The following is a 21791-nucleotide window of genomic DNA, read 5'->3' as shown; positions in this document are numbered from 1 at the left end:
CCTACTGGATATGAACAGGGAGTACAAAACCTAACACTGTTGTATGCCAAGTGAATAATCATCCCAGCTAAAACTCAGTACTTGTTTTAGCTTTGAAATTCAGCTTAAGTTTTTGCTGTGTGTTTTAACCAACTTGATTATTTTTACTTTGGCAGGGTAGCATTATATAGCGTTAGAACCCTATCTACAATTGCAAGAGGAAAAGATGTAATCAACACAAGAGAATGAAGTGATGGTGGCAGAAGAAGTGGAGATTCCTGTTGTTAAAAACAAGAAAACAATGAAATATGTGGCCAAATGTAACTCATTTCATATTTCTTTCTTTCTTTGAAATAAAGACTATTTAAGGGTTGGGGCTTCTTTGTCATCGAAGAGAATCACATTATGATAGGAACATTGTAGAGTATGAGTCATGCAATATTCCTAAATTCTGGCGAGGTCTATGGAAGCAATGTGCACATTCTGTCAATTGCTTTAGACTGAAATGCAAATTAGGTTAAGCTTTGACGTTGTAGGCAAATCATGATATATTTTCTAAGTGGCATGATTAATATTATGGAACTCATTAGGCACCTTTGAGACTACTGCTCTGTTAATTTTTATATATTTAAACTCTTATAAGAACAGTGAAAAAATAAATACTATCTTGTATTTAATATTTCAACATTAAGTCCAACTTTTAAATACTTGATTCTCTCTGTTGTCTATCTCACATCTTCAACATTTCTGTCACAAAGGCAAATTTATATCCAATGTTATGTTGTACAGTTAAGAGTATTGGGTTATTATCATGCAAATTTGAATTCAAATCCCATTCATCCATAGACTAGGTAACTGTAGATCAGTCACATTCTCTCAGCTAAACTTATCTTATAGTGTTGATATGAAAATAAAATGGAAGAGAATACTGTGTGTATGCAACCTGAACTCTTTGAAAAATGGATATAAAATACAAATAAATAAAGTCAGTCCAAATTCTTCTAAACCAGTGGTTCTCAAAGTGTGGGCTGAGGACCCCTGAGGGACCCAGAGACCTTTTCAGGAGGACTGTGAAGTCAAATAAATATTTTAAAATTTCTCAGTTTTAATTTCTAATACAGTAAATATTGATATACTGTGTGATAATGTGTGTGTGATAATATAACACACATAAACTAAAGCTCTTTGGGGTCCTCAGTCATTTTTAAGAATGTAAAGGGGTCCTGAAACCAAAATGTTTGAGAACTGCTGTTCTAAACCGTTAGAATTTGGAGATTCTAATGCTTCCCTCTCTGCTGTTTAAGGCACTAAATATATATTTTAAAATTATTTTTAAAGAACAAAAAATCCAGCCAATTTCTGACACAGATATTCTGATTCCTGTGATCTTTAACTATTTCTACTTCTGAATTATGCCTCTTAAAATACAAATAAACAAAGGTTATGTGCATGTAAACCGAGGCATGATTACAGCAAATATGTCCCCACAATGGAATACAGACAAGCATGAATCTGAATTTAACACAGCATGCCCCTCTTTTTGCTTTTTCTCCTTTCTCATTTTTAACAGTTAATGATAAGCATGCTCATATTCTGGCAACATTCTGTCTGTTCTGCACAATATCCTTTTATTAGCTGCTTCCTTGTTTTAAAAGGATGCATTCATCAACAAACTGACACCACAGGAATACAGAAAATCTGTAAGATAAATTATTCTCTTGCATAGCTCTATCATAGCTCCACACTGTGAGGTTCAGAAAGCAGAAAAGCACAATGCCTTCTACTGCCCTAGCCCTTAACAACGTGATTCCTTTTTCTAACTGCCATTCAAAGGAAACAACAGAAGAGGCTGGGTGGCCTGGTGTGGTAAGGGTGTGGTGAAAATAATTATGTCAAACATTTTTGCTTTAATGATAGCAAAGACACGGTAGCTTTTTTGATGAATGGTTCCCCAAGGGATTAAAGTGATTCCCTACCACAGAAACTCTTAGCTTCAGTTGATCTTCTGTTTTCATGATGCCCTTTAGAAGAATGTAGATGAATGCACATGTAAGCACATACTCAGAGCATCAATTTTCATTTCTTGAAAAGAAATGAACAGAGCCATGAAAAGTCCACCCACATGAGTAAAAATGGCTTTGCAGCCTACCAGAACTTAGCCCTGGCATCACAAAGAAAGGCATGGGGAAAGGGAAAAAAAATCATTCCAAGCCCCCATCTCCACAAAATACTCTTTTAATCTCCCAAACTCCATTCTTTATAGGTGATCAGTAGAATCCAGGAGGGTTGTGCTACTGTCTAGTTACACAAACATTTGGAGTCAAGGTTAATACCTGGAAGTTTTGGAGCCAACTCTGCCCCCAAATGCTTCCTCCCAGGATACCCCTCCTCCATCATACTTATTACACATCATACCAGGATTTTCTCTGAAACAGAGATACAAGTAGTGGCTGCTAATGCTGTCTTCTGCAGCATAACTGTGTGAGGCTTAGACAAAGTCTCCTCCTCATTACGTGCTTCAACAGATCATGGTTGTCCTGATGTTTTAGCCCTCAGGAAGCCTGGGAATGGTAGTTCTAATGCAGCTAGGTGGCACCAGAAGAAAAATGGGCTCAAGGACCAGCTCTGCCAAACCCTCTTCCACTATTCATACAAAGAAAAGCCTTTGATCTGTCATTCAGCTCTGGGTGGGGATACAGGGGTCAATTTAGCCCTTCTGCTAAATCTAAAATGTGACCCCCCAACAGAAAATTGGATTTCAAACATTCTCACTATTCAACTTAACATCTTTTCTGAAATATTTTAATGGAATATGGAGATGGAAAATCCATACACAATCTCCATGATTAACATGGAGTCCAATTGATCTGGAGGTTTATTAATGTAAACTGGAAGTAGGATTCATGACAGTCAGGTTTGCTTCCTGCTTTACTCCTCTTAGAAGCACTCAACTTTTATTATCTGACTTTGCCACACAGTGGAGTAGCCTGTCTTCTCTATCAAACACCTTGCTTTTTTTGGATCTAATTTATTCACTTCAGAGAACTGTTGCCTATGGTGATTCTCCAAAGATCCTCAATATTTTTGTCTCTTTCTTTGTTTGCATGCATCTCATACCCATTGTTTCTTAAGATAATATTCATGCATTGATTTCTAAGGTCAAGCTAATTACTTGCCTGTCTGCCACACTTCCCTTAATTTTCTCAGGACTTTTCCTTAGCCTGGTTGATGTCATGATACATTCTCACTTCTCTGCAACAAATCTGTTGGTATAAATTTGGGCATGCTTGATGAGTCCTATTTAAATAAATCTTTAAGCTTGGAAAATGTTCCCTAATACCTTACCAATTTCCTTGATTATTGTGGCTTCTCTTATTTCCTTCTCAATTATTTAGCTCATTATTTAGTTTATATATTCCTAGCAGGATCACGTGAAAGTCCAGGATGCCAATATACTGCCACAATACTGTATCCAACTTCCTTTGCTACAGAAAAGGGAAAAGCAAAGGAATCTGAAGAATTAACTACATCTGACAGTAGCCAACTGCAATAAAAAAAAGCTAATGAACTGAACAGTGAAAGTAGAGACAGACTGTGTGAGCCTGGGACTTATAAAGTGCATGCTGCCAGTGCCCTTGCACACTGATTTCCTCCAACATACCCTGTTAGGCAGTTGTCACGTGCAAGCACTGAAACTCATATGTCTGTTTCTTTTCCGTACACACGCACCTTGTTTTCAATCCCAATACTATATATCACCTATAAGGATGTTAACAAGTATCTCCAGCTAGGCATTTAATTCTAAATTCAGATAATTCAAAACTGGCTAGTCTGTTTAAGTGTAACATTGGAGAAGTTTCATTATACTTTTATGGAAGCTAGCTCAGTGCCATTTCCAGCAGTGCCTGCATTCTTATATCATGTGGGACAAAAGTTGAACGGTTACAACATTTCAGCTATACCGCAAGATAGTGTTGATTTATAGTAGAACAAACCGACAGCACCTTCTGTGGCTTATTCAGAAATCAAGTGCTCTATCAGAAGCAGGATCTAAACAATCCCTCATAACATTTTGCTGAAGAGACATTCCACAGGAGCTATAGAACCCTTCTGCAAAAGCAACTCAGTTGTCTAAGTAGGCTTTGTTTAAATAGTGTTCACTGACACCAGCGTGACTTTCCTCACTGCAAAACCTCATTATGTGGTTCTGAAAAAGCACTAGCAATAACCAATATTAAGCCAATATTTTAACATTCCTGTCTACAGTTCCATTTGTGAATCTGCTCTTAAAGCTAAGATCATGGAAGAAGCCCAGGTTTGTGGCTCTACCCTACACAGATTAGCTACTTCAAATTCTTAAGGAACTCCAACTATTCTATTCTGTTGACAGGTTTTAGGAAAATGAAAGAATTACGGACAAAAACAACCACCACCTTTGAACTAAAATGGAAGGGTCTGGAGCTTTTCTAAGGAACCAAACAACAGAATGGAATCAGTTACAAATTATCCTCTATTAATCTCTTCGGGTCATGACAGACTTGAAATGTAGGAGACAGGTATCCTGGCTTGTGGCAGATCAAATGGAAAAATCATGCCTTGATAAGTGAATTCTTAACCCTGGGGAGGAAATAATTTTAAATGTACTAGAAATGACCAACATAGTTATATTCAGCCAAGAAGTGAAAACAAAAGGTTGGGCTCCTATGATTCCTCTGCTAATAAGCTTCTTCTTTGAAACAATTCTAGGAAATGGATAGCACTCTCATTTATTTTGTGAATGTAAAGGATGGTTTATATATTGTGCCAAGAAAATGTCACTCCCCACCCCCAATAGGTACATATATACTGATATAGAGACTCACAGCAAAGTCTAGGAATTCCAGTGGCTCATGCATTTTATTGCTCAAGCAGAGGCAATTTTAATTTATATAGGGAATTTTTATTAGTACTTATTAATTTGTGTGCATGCACAAAGAAAATTATAATTTGATTCTGGTATATTACAGTAACAGGGAATGAAAAAGAAAGTATTCATCATGGACCTTTTCTCCTAATGGAGAGGAAGCAGGTTTTCTTATTCTCATCCCTCCTTTAACACATTGTACTGAAAAAACAGAGGAAGTTGATTGCCTTCATTTTTTGCTATTTGCATTACAGCTTTTGAAAATTTAAGGACAGCAGCCATAACCCAACAGGATTAGGTCATTTAAGACTACTGAAATCAGAGACCATACGCGAAGACCTATGTTCTGTTCTTATGTAGCCAATGCCTTTCAAAACACATATCAAATATTAACTTGAACATGCTTGTTTATTCCATTTGTATCCCATCTTCCCTAATAACATACTGGAGCACATGACACAGTTCACTGCAGATTTGCCATAAACAGAGGTCTAGAGCAAAATGTTGGCAGCTTTTTTTTTTTTTTTTTTTTTTTAAGTGTGCATTTTCAGACTTCTTCACTTCTAGGCCAGGTAAATCCTTCCATTTTCCCACATCAATTTTCCTGCATTTTTTTTCAAGTCCTCACACTCCTCTTTCCCCAGACTAGGCTGTGTGCCGGACTACTACTAATGCGGTTTACCCAGTGACAGCCAAATTCTTTCCACCATCTATTCTTCTTGTGTTGTCTAGACAAGTTATAAGCAATGGGGAATCACTATCATTACAAAAACCTTTAATGTATTACAGTTCAAATTTTATGGTTACAATATACATGAAATAAAAGCAGTGTATCCAGATGTTTCATTTAACCGATGTGTTTATTAATAGTATAGGCATCTACAATAAAATTGTTTGGGTTAATGGAAGAATCCAGTGAAATCGGTGACTAGTTATCCAGTGTTGACACAAACCTATAGAAACTCTGCTTTTAACTGTGTGCATTTCATTCCTTCATTAAAAGACTCTTTGTCTTGCATTTTGCTACTATTTATCCCAAAGCAGGGAGAAAAAAAGCTGAAATTTGTCTTAATTAACTACAGCCAGGAGAAACCTCAATTGAGGAGGCAAACTATATTTGTTTATTTAATTAATTTTCTCACCCGCCCATCTCCCCCCAATGGGGGAACTCTGGGCGAGTCACACCAAACATTAAAAACATAAATATATATAAATACATAAAACATCAGTTTAAAAGCATTTCTAAAAAAGGGGAAGGAGAGTCCAAGAAAATGAAAAATCTAAGGCTGAAGACAGAAGGCCTCTTGGGGCTAGCCATCCCCATGCTTGAGGTATTCCCTCCCCACCCCAGGCCAAGTGGCAGAACCAGGTCTTCAAAGCCCTACGGAAGGCCAGGAGTGAGGGGGCCAATCGCACCTCTGGGGGCATATGCTAAAATATGCAATCTAAAAAGAGAATCATGTTCCCAAACTCCTTGTGCAGTTTTGTTGGAGGAAGGATCATGCAGAAACCTACATTTAAATTCAAAGAGCTGAACTACAGTTTATTCATATGGCTGAATATATCCACTGGGTTAATGGAGAAACATATAACATTTATAAAGAATGCTTCCTTAAGTTTCTTAAATGACCAAATTTCCCACCTCCTGCTTGTGCATTTAACCAAACATTTCAGTTTTGAGGATAAAAGTTAATTTGCACTTGCTGGTGTCAAAGAACAATTTTCAGTTATTTTCTTATGGAAAGCAGTAATTTTGTTACCTAAGATAATGATAATACTGTACTCCTATCTGGTATGAAGGTAACAATTTCTCAGAATATTTTTTTTAAATGCTCATTTCAGTTAAAGACTAAAAATCATCAAAAGAAAAAGAGGGGATGAAACTGCATTTGCTGAGCCATTTTTTCAGGACGCTGACCAAAAGAGAAAACTGCCAAGATGAACGATTACAGTCGCCAAAAAAGCTTTTCTACACCATTATGTCAAGGCAGGGAAAATCATAATTCTTAAAATTCCTGTAAAAACTCTTGTGTCAGACTAGCTTACTGTTCTAGGCCACGGATTTTCAAACTTTTTCAGACTGTGAAATCTGTTTAAAAACAAAAACAAAAACCCAGATCACCTGATCAAGAGGGTGGGGCTTCTGAATGTCATTTGACAAGCCCCACTCCTGCTGTACCTTAGTGACTAAGGGTGAAAAACCCACTCTGCGAGGGACTAAGCCTTCCCCCTCACCCAGTCCTTTGCAAAGAGCATTCTTTTCCCCCTTAGTCCTGAGGAACTCATTTAAGCCCTTGTGCAACCTAATCTGAAACCCCCCCATTCCTGACACCTGATGAATCTGTCCTTACTACCTACAGACTGCCTTTGTATCATCTTGGCTTTGGGAACTGCCTCTAATCAGAATGGACAGTGTCCTCCAAGGAATTTTTTTAAGGTTAAATTTTCACATTCCATTTAAGTGATGGCCAATGGATAGAAGATGGATTTAGCATGCAGGCATTCGTTCTCCTTGCAACAATCTGCTAAGACTGATCACATGGTAACTTCAGTGAGTGAAACTACAATTGGTTAGCATTAGGAACCTATTATAAAATGGAAGCTTGCTATGTCAGTGATAAATCCCAAACGGATTCTCACCTTTTACAGATACCATAGTTGTTCTATTTATATATTTTAGATACTTCTGTGTCACCACCATTCTATTTTGCATTTCAGGATGATATACAGTGGGGCAAAAAAGTATTTAGTCAGCCACCAATTGTGCAGGTTCTCCCACTTAAAAAGATGAGAGAGGCCTGTAAGTTTCATCATAGGTATACCTCAACTATGAGAGACAAAATGGGGGAAAAAATCCAGAAAATCACATTGTCTGATTTTTAAATAATTTATTTGCAAATCATGGTGGAAAATAAGTATTTGGTCAATATCAAAAGTTCATCTCAATACTTTGTTATATATCCTTTGTTGGCAATGACAGAGGTCAAACGTTCACACACTGTTGCTGGTATTTTGGCCCATTCCTCCATGCAGATCTCCTCTAGAGCAGTGATGTTTTGGGGCTGTTGCTGGGCAACACGGACGTTCAACTCCCTCCAAAGGTTTTCCATGGGGCTGAGATCTGGAGACTGGCTAGGCCACTCCAGGACCTTGAAATGCTTCTTACGAAGCCACTCCTTCGTTGCCCGGGCGGTGTGTTTGGGATCATTGTCATGCTGAAAGACCCAGCCACGTTTCATCTTCAATGCCCTTGCTGATGGAAGGAGGTGTTCACTCAAAATCTCACGATACATGGCCCCATTCATTCTTTCCTTTACATGGCTCAGTTGTCCTGGTCCCTTTGCAGAAAAACAGCCCCAAAGCATGATGTTTCCACCCCCATGCTTCACAGTAGGTATGGAGTTCTTTGGATGCAACTCAGCATTCTCTCTCCTCCAAAAACGACGAGTTGAGTTTAGATCAAAACGTTCTACTTTGGTTTCATCTGACCATATGACATTCTCCCAATCCTCTTCTGGATCATCCAAATGCTCTCTAGCAAACTTCAGATGGGCCCGGACATGTACTGGCTTAAGCAGGGGGACACGTCTGGCACTGCAGGATTTGAGTCCCTGGCGGCGTAGTGTGTTACTGATGGTAGCCTTTGTTACTTTGGTCCCAGCTCTCTGCAGGTCATTCACTAGGTCCCCCCGTGTGGTTCTGGGATTTTTGCTCACCGTTCTTGTGATCATTTTGACCCCACGGGGTGAGATCTTGCATGGGGCCCCAGATCGAGGGAGATTATCAGTGGTCTTGTATGTCTTCCATTTTCTAATTATTGCTCCCACAGTTGATTTCTTCACAACAAGCTGCTTGCCTATTGCAGATTCAGTCTTCCCAGCCTGGTGCAGGTCTACAATTTTGTTTCTGGTGTCCTTCAACAGCTCTTTGGTCTTGGCCATAGTGGAGTTTGGAGTGTGACTGTTTGAGGTTGTGGACAGGTGTCTTTTATACTGATAACAAGGTCAAACAGGTGCCATTACTACAGGTAACTAGTGGAGGACAGAGGAGCCTCTTAAAGAAGTAGTTACAGGTCTGTGAGAGCCAGACATCTTGCTTGTTTGTAGGTGACCAAATACTTATTTTCCACCATGATTTGCAAATAAATTCTTTAAAAATCAGACAATGTGATTTTCTGGATTTTTTTCCCCATTTTGTCTCTCATAGTTGAGGTATACCTATGATGAAAATTACAGGCCTCTCTCATCTTTTTAAGTGGGAGAACCTGCACAATTGGTGGCTGACTAAATACTTTTTTGCCCCACTGTACAAACAACAGTATTACAGCTCAAGTGCAATAATATATTAACTATTTTCTTAGCTCCTCTTACCTTTTCAATTTTCTCATCCAGCATTCGGAAGAATTCTTGTTGGCTTTCAGAAATGTGCATGCTGAAAAGAGAAAGAACCAATTCAGAGGGATTTTCAAGTGATGTGGTTTACGGGGACAGTGTGGCTCCCGTCTTAGTTTCTAACCTGCCACTTTCAGAAAAAGAGAAGTCATCAACTCTGATCAAACACCATTTCTGTATCAAAGCTAGCAAGAGACTGGGAAGAGGGAAATTATTTTATGGGGATGCCTTTGTATTGTTCAGCATATGCAAAAGGCTGCACTAGGCAGACTTGGAAGCAGTATGCATCTCACTATCATGGCAAGGGGGGGAAGACCCCCAATAGAAAAATGTCCAACATTTGAGTTGTAGGAGGTCAGAGGTAGCTTAGTTCCTTGACCTGCTTTCTGGAAAACAATCAGAAGAGTCATAATTTCAACGAATCAAGAGCTGGGAACCGTGGATTTCATTAAGGACTGCCTCTCCCAATTCAGAATTATTTAGTTATTATAAGCGTCTGCGTTGAAAGCAGAGATTTCACAAAGTAAGGCACAGAACCAACTGCATGCTTGGGAAAGCAAAGTTGGCATAATTTAGTTTTACCCTCAAAGGTCCTTCTATGGAGTCAGATGTAGTACAATAACTCTTTACATTAAACCCATCAGAAGCCTCTAATTTATACTCTAATATATACTGACATTTCCAGACCATGGTTCTTTACCACCACCCACAATCCTCTCCAGACATACAGTAAAGTCAAATAATCTACTTCCACTAACAATCCAGTGCTGAGACACCCAAATCGGTGAGACTTTGTTCCACAGAAGTAGGAGGTATTATATAGTATTAATAGTCTGAAAAGAACTGTACTGTTATAGTGTTGTCAGTGCATTTGAAAGTTTCAGGACATAAGACATCATAAAAATGGAATACACAGAATAAGGCCAGATGATTTTACAAAGCCAGGACCCACAGGAGACTCAGAGGCTGTGTTTTGAACACTGAATGTATACACTCAGTGTTGAATTACATAAACTTTTAGATGTGTTCTTTTAAAATAGAGTCTGGCATATTGGGATCTGGGAAAAAATGAACTCTAGATCAAAATGTTCAAATGTACTATAGATTGCAGAGGGCCACTCAGAAAGTAGAAGCCTCCCCCCCCCTCCTCTTCTGTTGGCATTCATTAACTGAGATTGCTAATGGAAATACTAGTAATACAGAATAAAATTATGGAAAACTTGGTCTTGGAAATTCTTGATCTCCAGATCCCAATTCTGGTATATAATACTGGAGAAGTTATTAAAATGAGCATGAAACTGAGCAAACTCAGGGAGGCAGTGAAGGACAGGAAGGCCTGGTGCAATATGGTTTATGGGGTCATGAAGAGTCGGACACGACTTAACGACTGAACAACAAGTTATTAAAAAACCCTGCTGTAGCCCATTTCTTCTGTTGATGTACAAGCATTCAGAGTGAGATTGTGTACTGTCAAAACATAGAATGGGGAAATCAACTTTTTAAACCAGGAAATTACATGTTAAATACATTGGAAATCAAGCTTTTTTTTAACTAGGGGATTACATGTTTAAAAAAAAAAAGAGGGAAAACAACTATTGCCAGCTATGTAGAAAAGAATAAAAGATTAAAAAAAAAGAAGAAATAACTACATGTGATGCCAAGGCCAAACTTGCTTGCCTATTTTTTCTTATTCTTTTTTTTAATCAAGAGTTATAACTACACATTTCAGCATTTTATATAGTGGCATGGTAGAACACATTTCAAAAGCAAAAAGTAAGACTTCATTTTCAAGATCACTCAGGAAAAAAGGTGGTTGATCAAAGAAGTTAAACCAACTTGAGTTTCCTTCTCAAAATTTAATGCACACCTGTACTGATTTCTGTGTAGAACAGTTAGTGTAAATGAGGCCATGAGCCAGTCACACAAAGGGTGGAATACAGAGGTAGTGGGGAGTGAGAAAGTGAAGAAATATATAAGTTCAGCCAACACTGAGGAAGAGGCATCCACAACAATGGTCAAAAAGGGGAGAGAGTGCTAAATGCCCTTTCAAACATACACAGGGATTAAGAGGAGCTCTATCTCTCACCAAAAATCTCAGCTAGAAAACATTCTGAATTATCATTGAGTAATACAGGGAGATCACAATGAAGTACAGTGAATGAGGCTGACAGCCAGCAGCTTTTCTCTGTCATCTCTGCCATTTGCTTTCCAGGTTTCTCCATGTGGGATCAATGCAGAAAAGTTCAGCAGTATTTTGAATTCGTTCTGAGGTTATTTGTGTTTTTCAAGAAGCAGGCATGTTTTAGGAACATAATAACGTAGGTAACCAATTCAGTCATGCAATCATATGCCCTAACTTCTCTCCTTGTATGTCTGATAAAGCCACATACAAAGTAATAGAGAAACGATTATGCTGCGCCATTTATATAAGGTGATGTGGCAATTTCACAGCAACTGATGCCCTGTCTGACATACCAAGTATGAGAGATGCAGCCAGAATGTTGATGAGATAGCTTGCTCATCCTCCATTGTCATTCAAGGCCACATCAGCCTAGCATTTGAAATTCAAAACTGCTGCTGAGCTCTCTAGGTGCCAATCCCAATCAAGATTTCTATACAGAGCAAAGGCTTTAATTTAGAAAGATTAATTATGTAATCTCTAACAAGGATTATATGTCTGAAAAAGTTAAGCAATAAATTTATGATGCTAAATATTTACTCAATGCTGCTACTAGGAGCATTATATTTCCACCATTAAATAATTCCATTTTACAACAATTTGAAGGGAAAACAGATATATGAAGAAAAAAATAAAATAAGTACAGTATTAAAAAAATCCTGAAACAGCAAAGGCTATATAGAAACAACATTTCATCCCTTACAGACTGAAGTTCTGGTGAAGATGTTGTCACTTCCAGGAATATGGATTGCTAGGATGAAGATGGAATGGCAGATGTACCAATGCCAAAGCTATAACAGTACAAAAGAGAGGCAGACTTCATGCCACCTTGTTCATGTACTAGAGTACTGTAGAACTGCCCAATATAACCTGGAGAAGCTATGGAGATAACTTAGGTAGGCTGTGAGTGCCTTCCAAATTGTGAAGAGTTCATGAATGTTTCATGATGCTTCATACCAGACCAAGCACCTTGGATGAAAAGGGATTGGAGCTGAGCTTCCTATCTAGATACAGATGAACTGTAGTAAGGACATGCACATGCGTTGGGAAAGGAGGCATAAAGGGACCACCTCCAATGAGTTTGTCTGAAATCAGTTCCCAGTGGATGAATTCTTTCCACAGGATGGAATTGTGTAGAAGGAGGTCACGAGGGAAAGTAGAACAGAGGCATCTTCCTGTTGGGGGCACCTCCAAAAAAAGACAAAGCAAACAACTGAAGTTGTAGCCACTGTATGGAGAATGATGTAGGCTCTGAATTTTCCTGTGAAAGAAATTTTGCATACAAAGCCCTGAAGCACATAGAGCCATTGTAAGATTAGTAAAGTGACTCCACTGAGCAAAAGGACTTAAGCTATGTGGTAAGATAGCTCAGAACACAAATACATAATTAGGAGTCAGTTGTTTAGGTAAAGGAACAAAATGGTACTTGGAAGCCAGAAGAATGCAACAAGAAGTGTTATCAGTTTAGAAAAAAAACCCTCTTGGGATTGTAGAGAGGCCAAATGGCAACACATAGTATTGGTAAATGGTGCTATAAAATGAAAGGAGAGGTAGTGGGAGACTATGGATAAACGAAAATATGTACATCTCTTTCCCTTCTGCAAGAGAGGAAGAAATATGAATTATCTTCAAAAATTATGAAATGGCAAAAGTCTAAGCCTGTCATCCTCCTTAGGTACACTAGCGTACTTAGGAAAGAGGCAAGAGAGTAGTCCACTGGAGATACTGGTGTTTGGTTGAATCAAGATCAGTAATGGGAGAGGAAGAGGTAGGGTTGATATTGCCTGCATCTTGGGAGTATTTTACCAAGCTCTGGAACCACATTCAGGGTCTTGTAAATCTTATTACTGAATATTCTATTTTTACTGAAGGGAAGACCCACAATTTAAGACTTAGCCTCCAGTGTCAGTCCAGTGGAGATGAGCCTGATATGCAATGCTGGATGATGAATGCAACATAACTCAGGCTGCCAAGTGTTTGATTCCTGCTTAGCCAAATGCGCTGCTTCTGTCTGAAAAAATGGAAGCATCCATCTCTTGTTCTCTGGCAAATGAGATAGGAATGTGTTACCTTTGGCCACAAAAAATGAGATATTGCCATGCAAGCTTGACAGGTGGCAATATGGAAGGAGAGTGTCCTCATCTGTGCCCATGATGATCCAATTTCTGCCTCATCTGTGGGTAGAGAATATTGTTGATCATGGGAGCCTGACTGTGATGCCTCCACTATTATAGAGTTAGGCAGAGGATGCTGAAATATGAAATGGAATCTTTCTTCCTTTATCCTGTAAATATTCTCAATGCGGTAAGAAGTTGAAGGCATTGAACTGGCTTGACTCAGGAAAACTTGCTGAGTCTTAAACATTTCAATAAGTACTTGTGGAGAAGTAGTAGTTTGAAGTAACTGATATACTTAGTCCTCTACTGCCTGCAAAGACTGTTGAACTCAAGAGCAGGATTCTGTGCCATCCTATAAATCTGCTCACTGTAGGAATGGATGTCTTCCAAAGGAGAGATTGGTACATGGGTTCCAACCTAGACATCAGGTGGTGATGTCAAACATACTGAGGAAGTATCAGGGGCATAATCATCAGGTTCAGAGAAATTATTACAAACTCCAACAAAATGATGGAGCAGCTCCTGTAGCTCAACAGAAGTGGAAACTTTTTGAGTATAAATGGTCTTAACTGAGAGGTGATGATGGTCATGGCAGGCTGGAACTTGAATGTGACATTTGCCTTGAAGAAACTTCTTCAGGAATGAATTAATCCAGAGGACGAGAAAACAATGCTTGCAAAAGTTTTCTGCCATGTGGCTGGTCCAAGGCATGACTAGGCATTCAAGAACAATATGGAGTGGAAGGCCAATGCATGCGATAGTTTGCCTCACTATTATCTTGGGGTGTTCCAGGGACGAGTACAGATCTTGTTCCTTAGAGGACCATAATCCATCCTAGAAGAACAGGATGGCACAGAAGTAACCAAAATGAGGAAAGAAGTGTCCTTCAAAAGCAGAATGGGCATGCTGTAGCTGACTGTGATCTCAGAAAACTCAAGACAGTTGAAAGGAAGGTCTCTGTTTTGACTACCCCACTGGGTAACAGGGCAGTTCACATGAATAGGTCTCAAAAGGAATCTTCCAAATCTTGACAAAGACTTTTCTTAAATGTGTTGGGCTTTTATACAATAAAAGTTTTTCTCACTGGCACTTGAGACATTCTCCCCCATTTTTTGTTCCTCCTGTCTTTCTATAAGATTTTTCCTTCCTAATCATGTTTTGAATCAGAGATAAGCACACCTTAGAAAAATCCATACAGGTGGTACCCAAAAACAACGCCTATAATTTTGGAGTGTACAAAAATCACCAAATCAAACTGCTAAAGGCAAAAGCTCCAAACGTTTTTCAAAGTGATGGAAATAAACAAGAATTCTATATAGTATAAACACTTTTTAAAAGGATAAACAAGCTTTTTCAGTCTAGGGACTTCACTGTAACTTCCTGCCCATAAAACTAATCACATTGGGACTTCAGGGAGGACAGAACTGACATTTCTGGACCCTTTTATATGTAAATCCTGCAGAGGCTTAAGACACCCATTTTGCCCCTTAATTCTCCTAAAAACTGGGAATATTGGCCTGGTTTTGTTTTCATTTTTGAGGAGGTAGGATTTTTAAAGGGTTTGGTGATATTCTTAACTCACCCCCACACTTTTCAAAATGCAAAACAAGAAGTCTACAGATTTAATCCCTTCTTATTTTGAGTGCTTTCATGGTCTGCCACAAGGATGAACAAGTTTTTTTTTTTTAATCATCCATCTGTTAAACTAAAGGACTAATTGGTTCAGATTAGCTTTTCTCCCAATCAGATTCTCTGACATCTATTTGCAAGCATAAAGATTACACAGGGCCCCCATGCCCCAAACAAATTATATATAGTTTATTGATCATGCAATAACTTTCTCCTGTATACACTGCTCTGAGTCACTGGGAGTAGTGTGGCCTAAAAATTTTAGCAACACATAAATATATAAATTGTGATCTGAATTGAAGTATATTGAGAGCTTATGCATGGAAGCAAGATACAAGCATCATATACCAGTGCAAATGTCTGGCAGGCCCTAAAGTAGGACAGGTATATCTAGTGATACATATAGCATTGTCTGTATTTATACATACTTAAATCTAGCTATGGTATTCTGTTCTTTTCTTTCAAGAACGAGGGAGAAACAATGTATTCTGATTTCTCAGCTCATTTTATTCTTCTTTAGAACTGGAGATCATCCAAAATAATCCTCCCAAAATTTAAGATCAATGAATTTTAACAGTATACTCTGTATACAGAAAATCTGAATATCCTAAAGGCACAACTCATAAGCAAAGCAAGCTTCTTAGAAAGTTACACCAACCCTCGAGTTCCAGTTTAAGTACTCAGTGTTGGCCCCTTTAAAATCTTTGAGTTCTACTATCAAAATACAAAGCATGCTTTACTGTAGATATGGTGGTGACCATCGGCACCATTACAAGTAATGATAACAGGAGATATAAACACCTGATTGAGACAGAGGTTTTTTAAACATTAATTTAAAGAGAATCTAAGGACTGCTGACTTGAGTCATGTTCATAGACAAAACTTTTCTCATGAAATACAGCCTCCTCCAAATTAGTATATTCCAAATGTGTTAAATTTGAATTCTCATAATTCCCAGGCTTTGGTCATGTAGATTAGAAATTATGGAAGTTCAATACATCCGTGAGGACAACAGTCAAGATTATCCTTCTGATGACAGCCAGAGGACTTCATTATCTAGGGCCTAGTTTTTTTTATAAGTAGGTAATCCTGTATCTGAGCATGGCAGTAGGATTTGCTGAAAATGTGAACCCAGGTAAGAGGTAGAACACCTCTGTAATCATCTTAAAACACTGGAATGTCTTTTGAGCTTTCTAGAAGCTTTCTAGAAGCTGTGACTTGGTGGTATTTGAACCACCAAGCTTCTGACCCTGATACTATATTTAATACCTGGCATTTGAAAAACCACCTTTTCAAGCCAATTTTAAGTTCTAACACTATGGTTTAATTCAGCTTTAGCATGAACTATTATATGAATCACAGTTTAGAATATAAACCATGGTCTAAGCTTGCTAACATAAACCTGGATTTAGAGCTGATTTCATCTTGTTTTCTACCTCCTCTGCAGTTCAACCTCTAGTTATAATATCTTCTAAAGCTGAATCAATCAATATAAGCATCACGTATTAAATACAGTTTACCTTATCTCTATCCAGGTTTATTTTCCCCCTTTCCCTTACCTTTCTGGCATAGCAACACATTCCCATTTCCTCAGCACCATCCTATTTATTATTTTTCTTCATCTTTGCTCTTTTTGATGGAGTATGTGTGTACTTGTGTGTTTCTATGTGTAAGAGTGAGTTGTGTGTGAGAGAGAATGCTAAAGGTAATTGGAATAATCCATTTTATAAATAAGGCATTTTGTTAAATGTTATGTTACATGTTTAGATATTAATTCAATTAACATACATTTATTTTTTGTCATAGCCTATCCCTTTTTGAAGTGTTGGTTCTGCAGGTTTATGTATCAATTTATCCACCTATATGCCTATGCATACACATATACAAATATGTCACCTTCACAGATTTGTTTTTTGGGGGGGAAATCTCCAGGATTAGTTTCAACTGGAATTGGCAATCCTAGATTCATATGGTAAGTAAGCTCAATATTACATAAGACGTTTTTTGGGGGGGGGTGTCTGTATGCGCGCATGCATATATCCATCCATCCATCCATCCATCCATCCATCCATCCATCCATCCATCCATCCTCTACTCCTTTTTTTGTAAAGATCATCTTACATTCAGAGTAATCTTCCTTTTGAATAAGTACAGTATTCCCAATCCACAGTGACCGGAAACCACAATTTATATCCATTTTAAACCATAGCTTCAGGTTTGTCAATTATGGATCTCAGATCCTTTTGTTTTGTTTTTGTCTAACTTTTTATAAAACTGGGCACTATAAATTATAGCATGACAATAAAACAAAATAATCATTTAAAGCATCAAAAAGCCGACCTTAAAATAATAGAAAATAAATTGGTTAGCAGGCATAACATTCCACTCTTAAAGCCAATAATCAAGAATATAAAAAATAATTCAGAGTTTGGGAAAAGGGGCAAGGAAAGGAAATCATATTTAACAAAACAGAAGAGGACTTACTTTGCTCTAGGTTGATGTACTAATCCTGGAAGCTCTTTATTAGCCTTAAGTTTTACATGTGAACTGGCACTTTTTTCCTGGAAAAAAAAAACAGACACATATTCACAAATTGATGAGTTTTGTTTTAAAATAAGGAATCTTTATTTGCCATCAGATGTCAGCTGAATAATGAAGAGTTTATGTGTAAATATAACAGTTCAAAAATGAAAGAGCAGTCGTTTTACAATGCTAAGCTGTGACAAACCAGTCATAGATCAACGTCCTGTTTGAACACCCTGTTCAAAATATTGTGTTAAGCTTATTCTCTTTCATAAAATCTAAAAAAAATTGAAAAGTACATGCTTGCACAATAACATACCTATCACACAACATGTAAAGTGGTACTTAAACATTTGTGAACCCTTCTGAATTTTCAATATTTCTGCATAAATATGACCTAAAACATGATCTGTTATCCACAGACATCCTAAGACTACATAAAGAGAACCCAATTCAACAAATGACTAAAAAACTGTATAGTCGTTCATTTATTTATTGAGGAAAATGTTCCAAAACTACACAGGAGCTTGAATAATGGAGTGCTTCCTCATGAAAACAAAAGCACAATATTGCATAAAAAGACCTAGGGCATCCAGGAGTCATGTTGGCTGAAACTCTTACTTCCATAATTTAATTTTTAATATGAAGACACATCTCTCCTTTCTGCTGTTGCATCCAGTCAATGAATCTCTACCATATTAATGACTTACAACTCAGTGAGAACCAGATGGAATCTCATCCATTTGGTTCGCTTAAGTTCTTATTACTTTTCATCCTACACTCTCTACCCTCAAAGCTTCTTGACTACCTGGAGTTATGAGCTGAATAGGGAAGCCATTAATGAATAATTCTGCAGCCAGTGAGATAATTCTAATGGTAAGCTCTCTGTTAATGTCTGATATTTTTTAGGACTGCAAAATCATACGCTGCAAATAAGAGACTAAGGGACAGGTAAGCAACAATACGAGTGGTCTTTCATTCAAAGCTATCACTCTTATCAAACCTTTCCACTCATTCTTCAGCAGCACAATGTAAAGCTTCAGAATAAAGTGTGCCAAGTGCAACCCATCTATTACTTTCTTTTTATCCCAGCGCACTTGGGATAGTTATTTCTGGGCATTTTTTTGTTTTTGTTTTTTTGCCTACAAACATGAGAAGTAGACAGTATTGTCAAGTCAACAGAGGTGGGCAATGGGTGCTAATGAAATTGAAAGGGGTACTATGATAAGAGTCTGTAAAGCTAAGGTTTTAAAATCAGCATCTAGTTTCACAAATCCATAATGCTTGTTTTGTTCATTATCTCATTTGATCCATACCATCTCTCTGAAATGCATATTCCACCATCCTCATGTGGCATTACAGTTGTTGGAAAACACAACAAAAGGGGAAAGTATATGTTAATTTGACCATGATTGTATTGGCATTGTTCCCCAACTGGGAGAGCACTGCTAGACTGATACTAAAGAACTAAGGGCGGAGGATATAATTTCCCACCCACAACCAATAACTGGGACAGTAAGAGCTTATACCTTTAAAATTAGGCCACAATTTCAAATCCTGAGTTAAACAAAAAATCTGGTTAGATCTAGCTACATTTAATATCAGTGCAGCTACAAATCATGATTAGATCCAGGAGGCAGAAAATCTGGCTGTATAAAGTTCACTTGTCTTGCATTCCACTCTATCAAGCCAAATCATGGTTAACAATAATAATCAACAATGATATGGTCAGACAAGAAATTTGTAATGGAAGGCACAGGTGAGGAGGAGACTGGTATGAGAGATCAAGGCTATCAGGAGGGAGGGAGTGCATTCCAGAGGAAGGGGCAAGGCAAGCACTTTCTCAGCCCGCAGCAGGACCGTGAGAAGAAGAAGAGGCTGAGGCTAGCCCCTCCCTAGTCTCTCACAGGGTATATCTGCTAGTAGCTTTAGGATAGGTTTAGTCTGGCAAGATTCTGTCTATAGTGTATAAGCAAATAAAGGAACTACACCGGACTGCATTGCTTCGTTGTTGTTCTTGGGCTGAACCTGACAAAATTTGAATCAGAAAAAAAATCTAGTTTGAAAAGAGACCACAACGCATGAGTTCTGCTATGATTCAATGCAACGTCTGAATTGGCATACAATTTCTCCTCAGGTGCTTTTATGAGACAGAAATCCATGGTTTACATTCTAAACTATGATTAGCTTGGTCTAGTGCAGTGTTTCTCAACCTCTGCAACTTTAAGATGTGTGGACTTCAACTTCTCCAAGGCCGGCTGGGGAATTCTGGAAGTTGAAGTCCACACATCTTAAAGTTGCCAAGATTGAGAAACACTGTTCTAGTAGAATGTTTGAATTAAACCTTTGTGTTTATAACTACTGCATACAGTCATTTATTCAGAGGATTCAACAGACAGACTTAACAAAAGTACATTAGTAACTAAGTGCTACTAAATTTAAACTGTGGGTTTAGCAGCAAACAGCCAAGTCTTTATTTTCCATCTTGAATTCAGCAGAATTAATAATAATCAGGAAAGAACTTTTAACAGCATGAATAAAAATGGGTGCTCTCATGATACATTGGAAAACCCAGGAGTTACAAAACCAACTGATCTGGAGTCTGACAGGCTAGGAAAGGCTTAAAAAGTTTATTGTATCTTTACAAAAGAGACAGAAGAGAATGTGAATATATAGGACTGTACCAAGGACTGGATCAGGTCAGGCCAGTGAGATTCAGAACTGGCATCTTAACAAATATGAGCCCCACTGGTCTGACTTGATCTGATCAGCTTAATTTCTTGGTTAACTCTAAGCCACCATTTGAGATATTGGGTATGCTAGGCATGTATGTAAGTGTACTCCTCTCAGTACTGAGGGTTTTCCCTTTCTGAACAGACTTAATGAACTAAAAGAGATTGACACTACAGTATTCTTCTCTCAAGCCATGACAACATATCCTTTCCTGATTTGAATTTTGTAAGTTCTTCCTTTGCAGACTCACTGGGGTTTTGCCAGCTATCTATTGTTCTATACTACCACACGAATAACATAACCTTTGGCTAATATTTTCTGGGGGAAAAAGATCATGGGACTTGAGTTTTCAAGCAAGTTCATTTTCCTTGCTTCCTAGTAAAATCTTTTCCTGCTACTTTGGTAAAGTACACAGACTGCCTGGAACTTGCCCAGAGATCAAGTAATCTGCAACATATTCTATAATCTGTTTTGAAATCTGAAATGGCTTGAAACAAGTGATTCTTTGAACATCTGCCTTCAGGCTTTGCTTACAGCTACCACAGCTAACCTTTGCTTTTCTTTAACAACCACGTATTGGGCAATCTGCCTACCCTCCCATCTTTGCCAGGCAGCATTGGAAAGGCATTTTGTCCTCCTAGTTAACACAACATTGGCTTTTATGCCTTGTAAATAGGATAGATATGCTACTGTATAGAGGACAGATATGTTACAATTCTCTGTACAACATGATTTCTGAATTACTCTAAAATAATATCATTTTCCTTTTAATTGCAATACTGTAGAGTGGGATTCATTAAGCAGTTTCCCCATTCCTTTGCACTCGTGAGCAGTTGTGGAACCTCCTCCATAATGATTGCTGGATGGCTTTCTCATTCACCAAGGGCAGCCATGAGGGACACAACTATTTATAAAGCACTGAATTCACAGAATGCTATCATCTTCTCTACTCCCCACCCTCTCTTTACCTTTGTTCTTTTTCTGAACAGGTAGGCATATTTCCAAACAAAGCAGTATGCTGTAGCTACCAATTATTTTTATTTTCTGAGAAACAATTATGAGCCCCACACTCTTGGAAATAAAAATAATGCAGAAGGCTGGCACTTTGCTTCAGCATTTTTTAAAAAATTGAAGCAATGTAAAAAAGTAAAAAAAAAAAGCAGCAAAAAAAGGAGGAGGAACAGGGAGGCTCTGCAGGGATAGTGGCCTCCCTGGGTATCATGTTGGGGAGCCTAGCACTTAAGCCTTGTTATGCCACAGTAGATGGAGGAATAATCTTATAGGGGAATTAAGAAAGAAGGTACCTCTACTCTGGAGAAATACCCCTTCTGCTTTGA

The 21791-nt window shown here is 38.1% G+C and overlaps 2 protein-coding genes across 5 annotated transcripts in view; one reads left to right on the top strand and one right to left on the bottom strand.

The window, feature by feature from the left end:
- EDEM3 (ER degradation enhancing alpha-mannosidase like protein 3) overlaps nucleotides 1-1086 on the top strand; it is a 72176-nt gene extending 71090 nt beyond the window's left edge. The window contains exon 20 of the mRNA XM_088153992.1: nucleotides 156-1086. Within this exon, the coding sequence (XP_088010118.1) occupies nucleotides 156-160 (5 nt within the window). The 3' untranslated portion in view covers nucleotides 161-1086. The remainder of the gene's footprint in view (nucleotides 1-155) is intronic.
- The window catches only part of CUNH1orf21 (chromosome unknown C1orf21 homolog), a 223797-nt gene that overhangs the window by 5727 nt on the left and 196279 nt on the right, over nucleotides 1-21791 (bottom strand). For all 4 annotated transcript variants that reach the window (XM_088153995.1, XM_088153994.1, XM_007426295.3 and 1 more), the window contains 2 exons: nucleotides 17683-17759; nucleotides 9253-9313 (listed from right to left, as the gene is read on the bottom strand). In XM_088153995.1, the coding sequence (XP_088010121.1) occupies nucleotides 9253-9313; nucleotides 17683-17759 (138 nt within the window). The remainder of the gene's footprint in view (nucleotides 1-9252; nucleotides 9314-17682; nucleotides 17760-21791) is intronic.

This window comes from Python bivittatus, unplaced genomic scaffold (genome assembly GCF_059951505.1).
Source record: "Python bivittatus isolate LINGU-HERP-01145 unplaced genomic scaffold, Pbiv_v1 ctg000700_np1212, whole genome shotgun sequence".
In the NCBI taxonomy this organism is placed as follows: domain Eukaryota; kingdom Metazoa; phylum Chordata; class Lepidosauria; order Squamata; family Pythonidae; genus Python; species Python bivittatus.
This window is presented reverse-complemented; position numbering and strand designations above follow the sequence as displayed.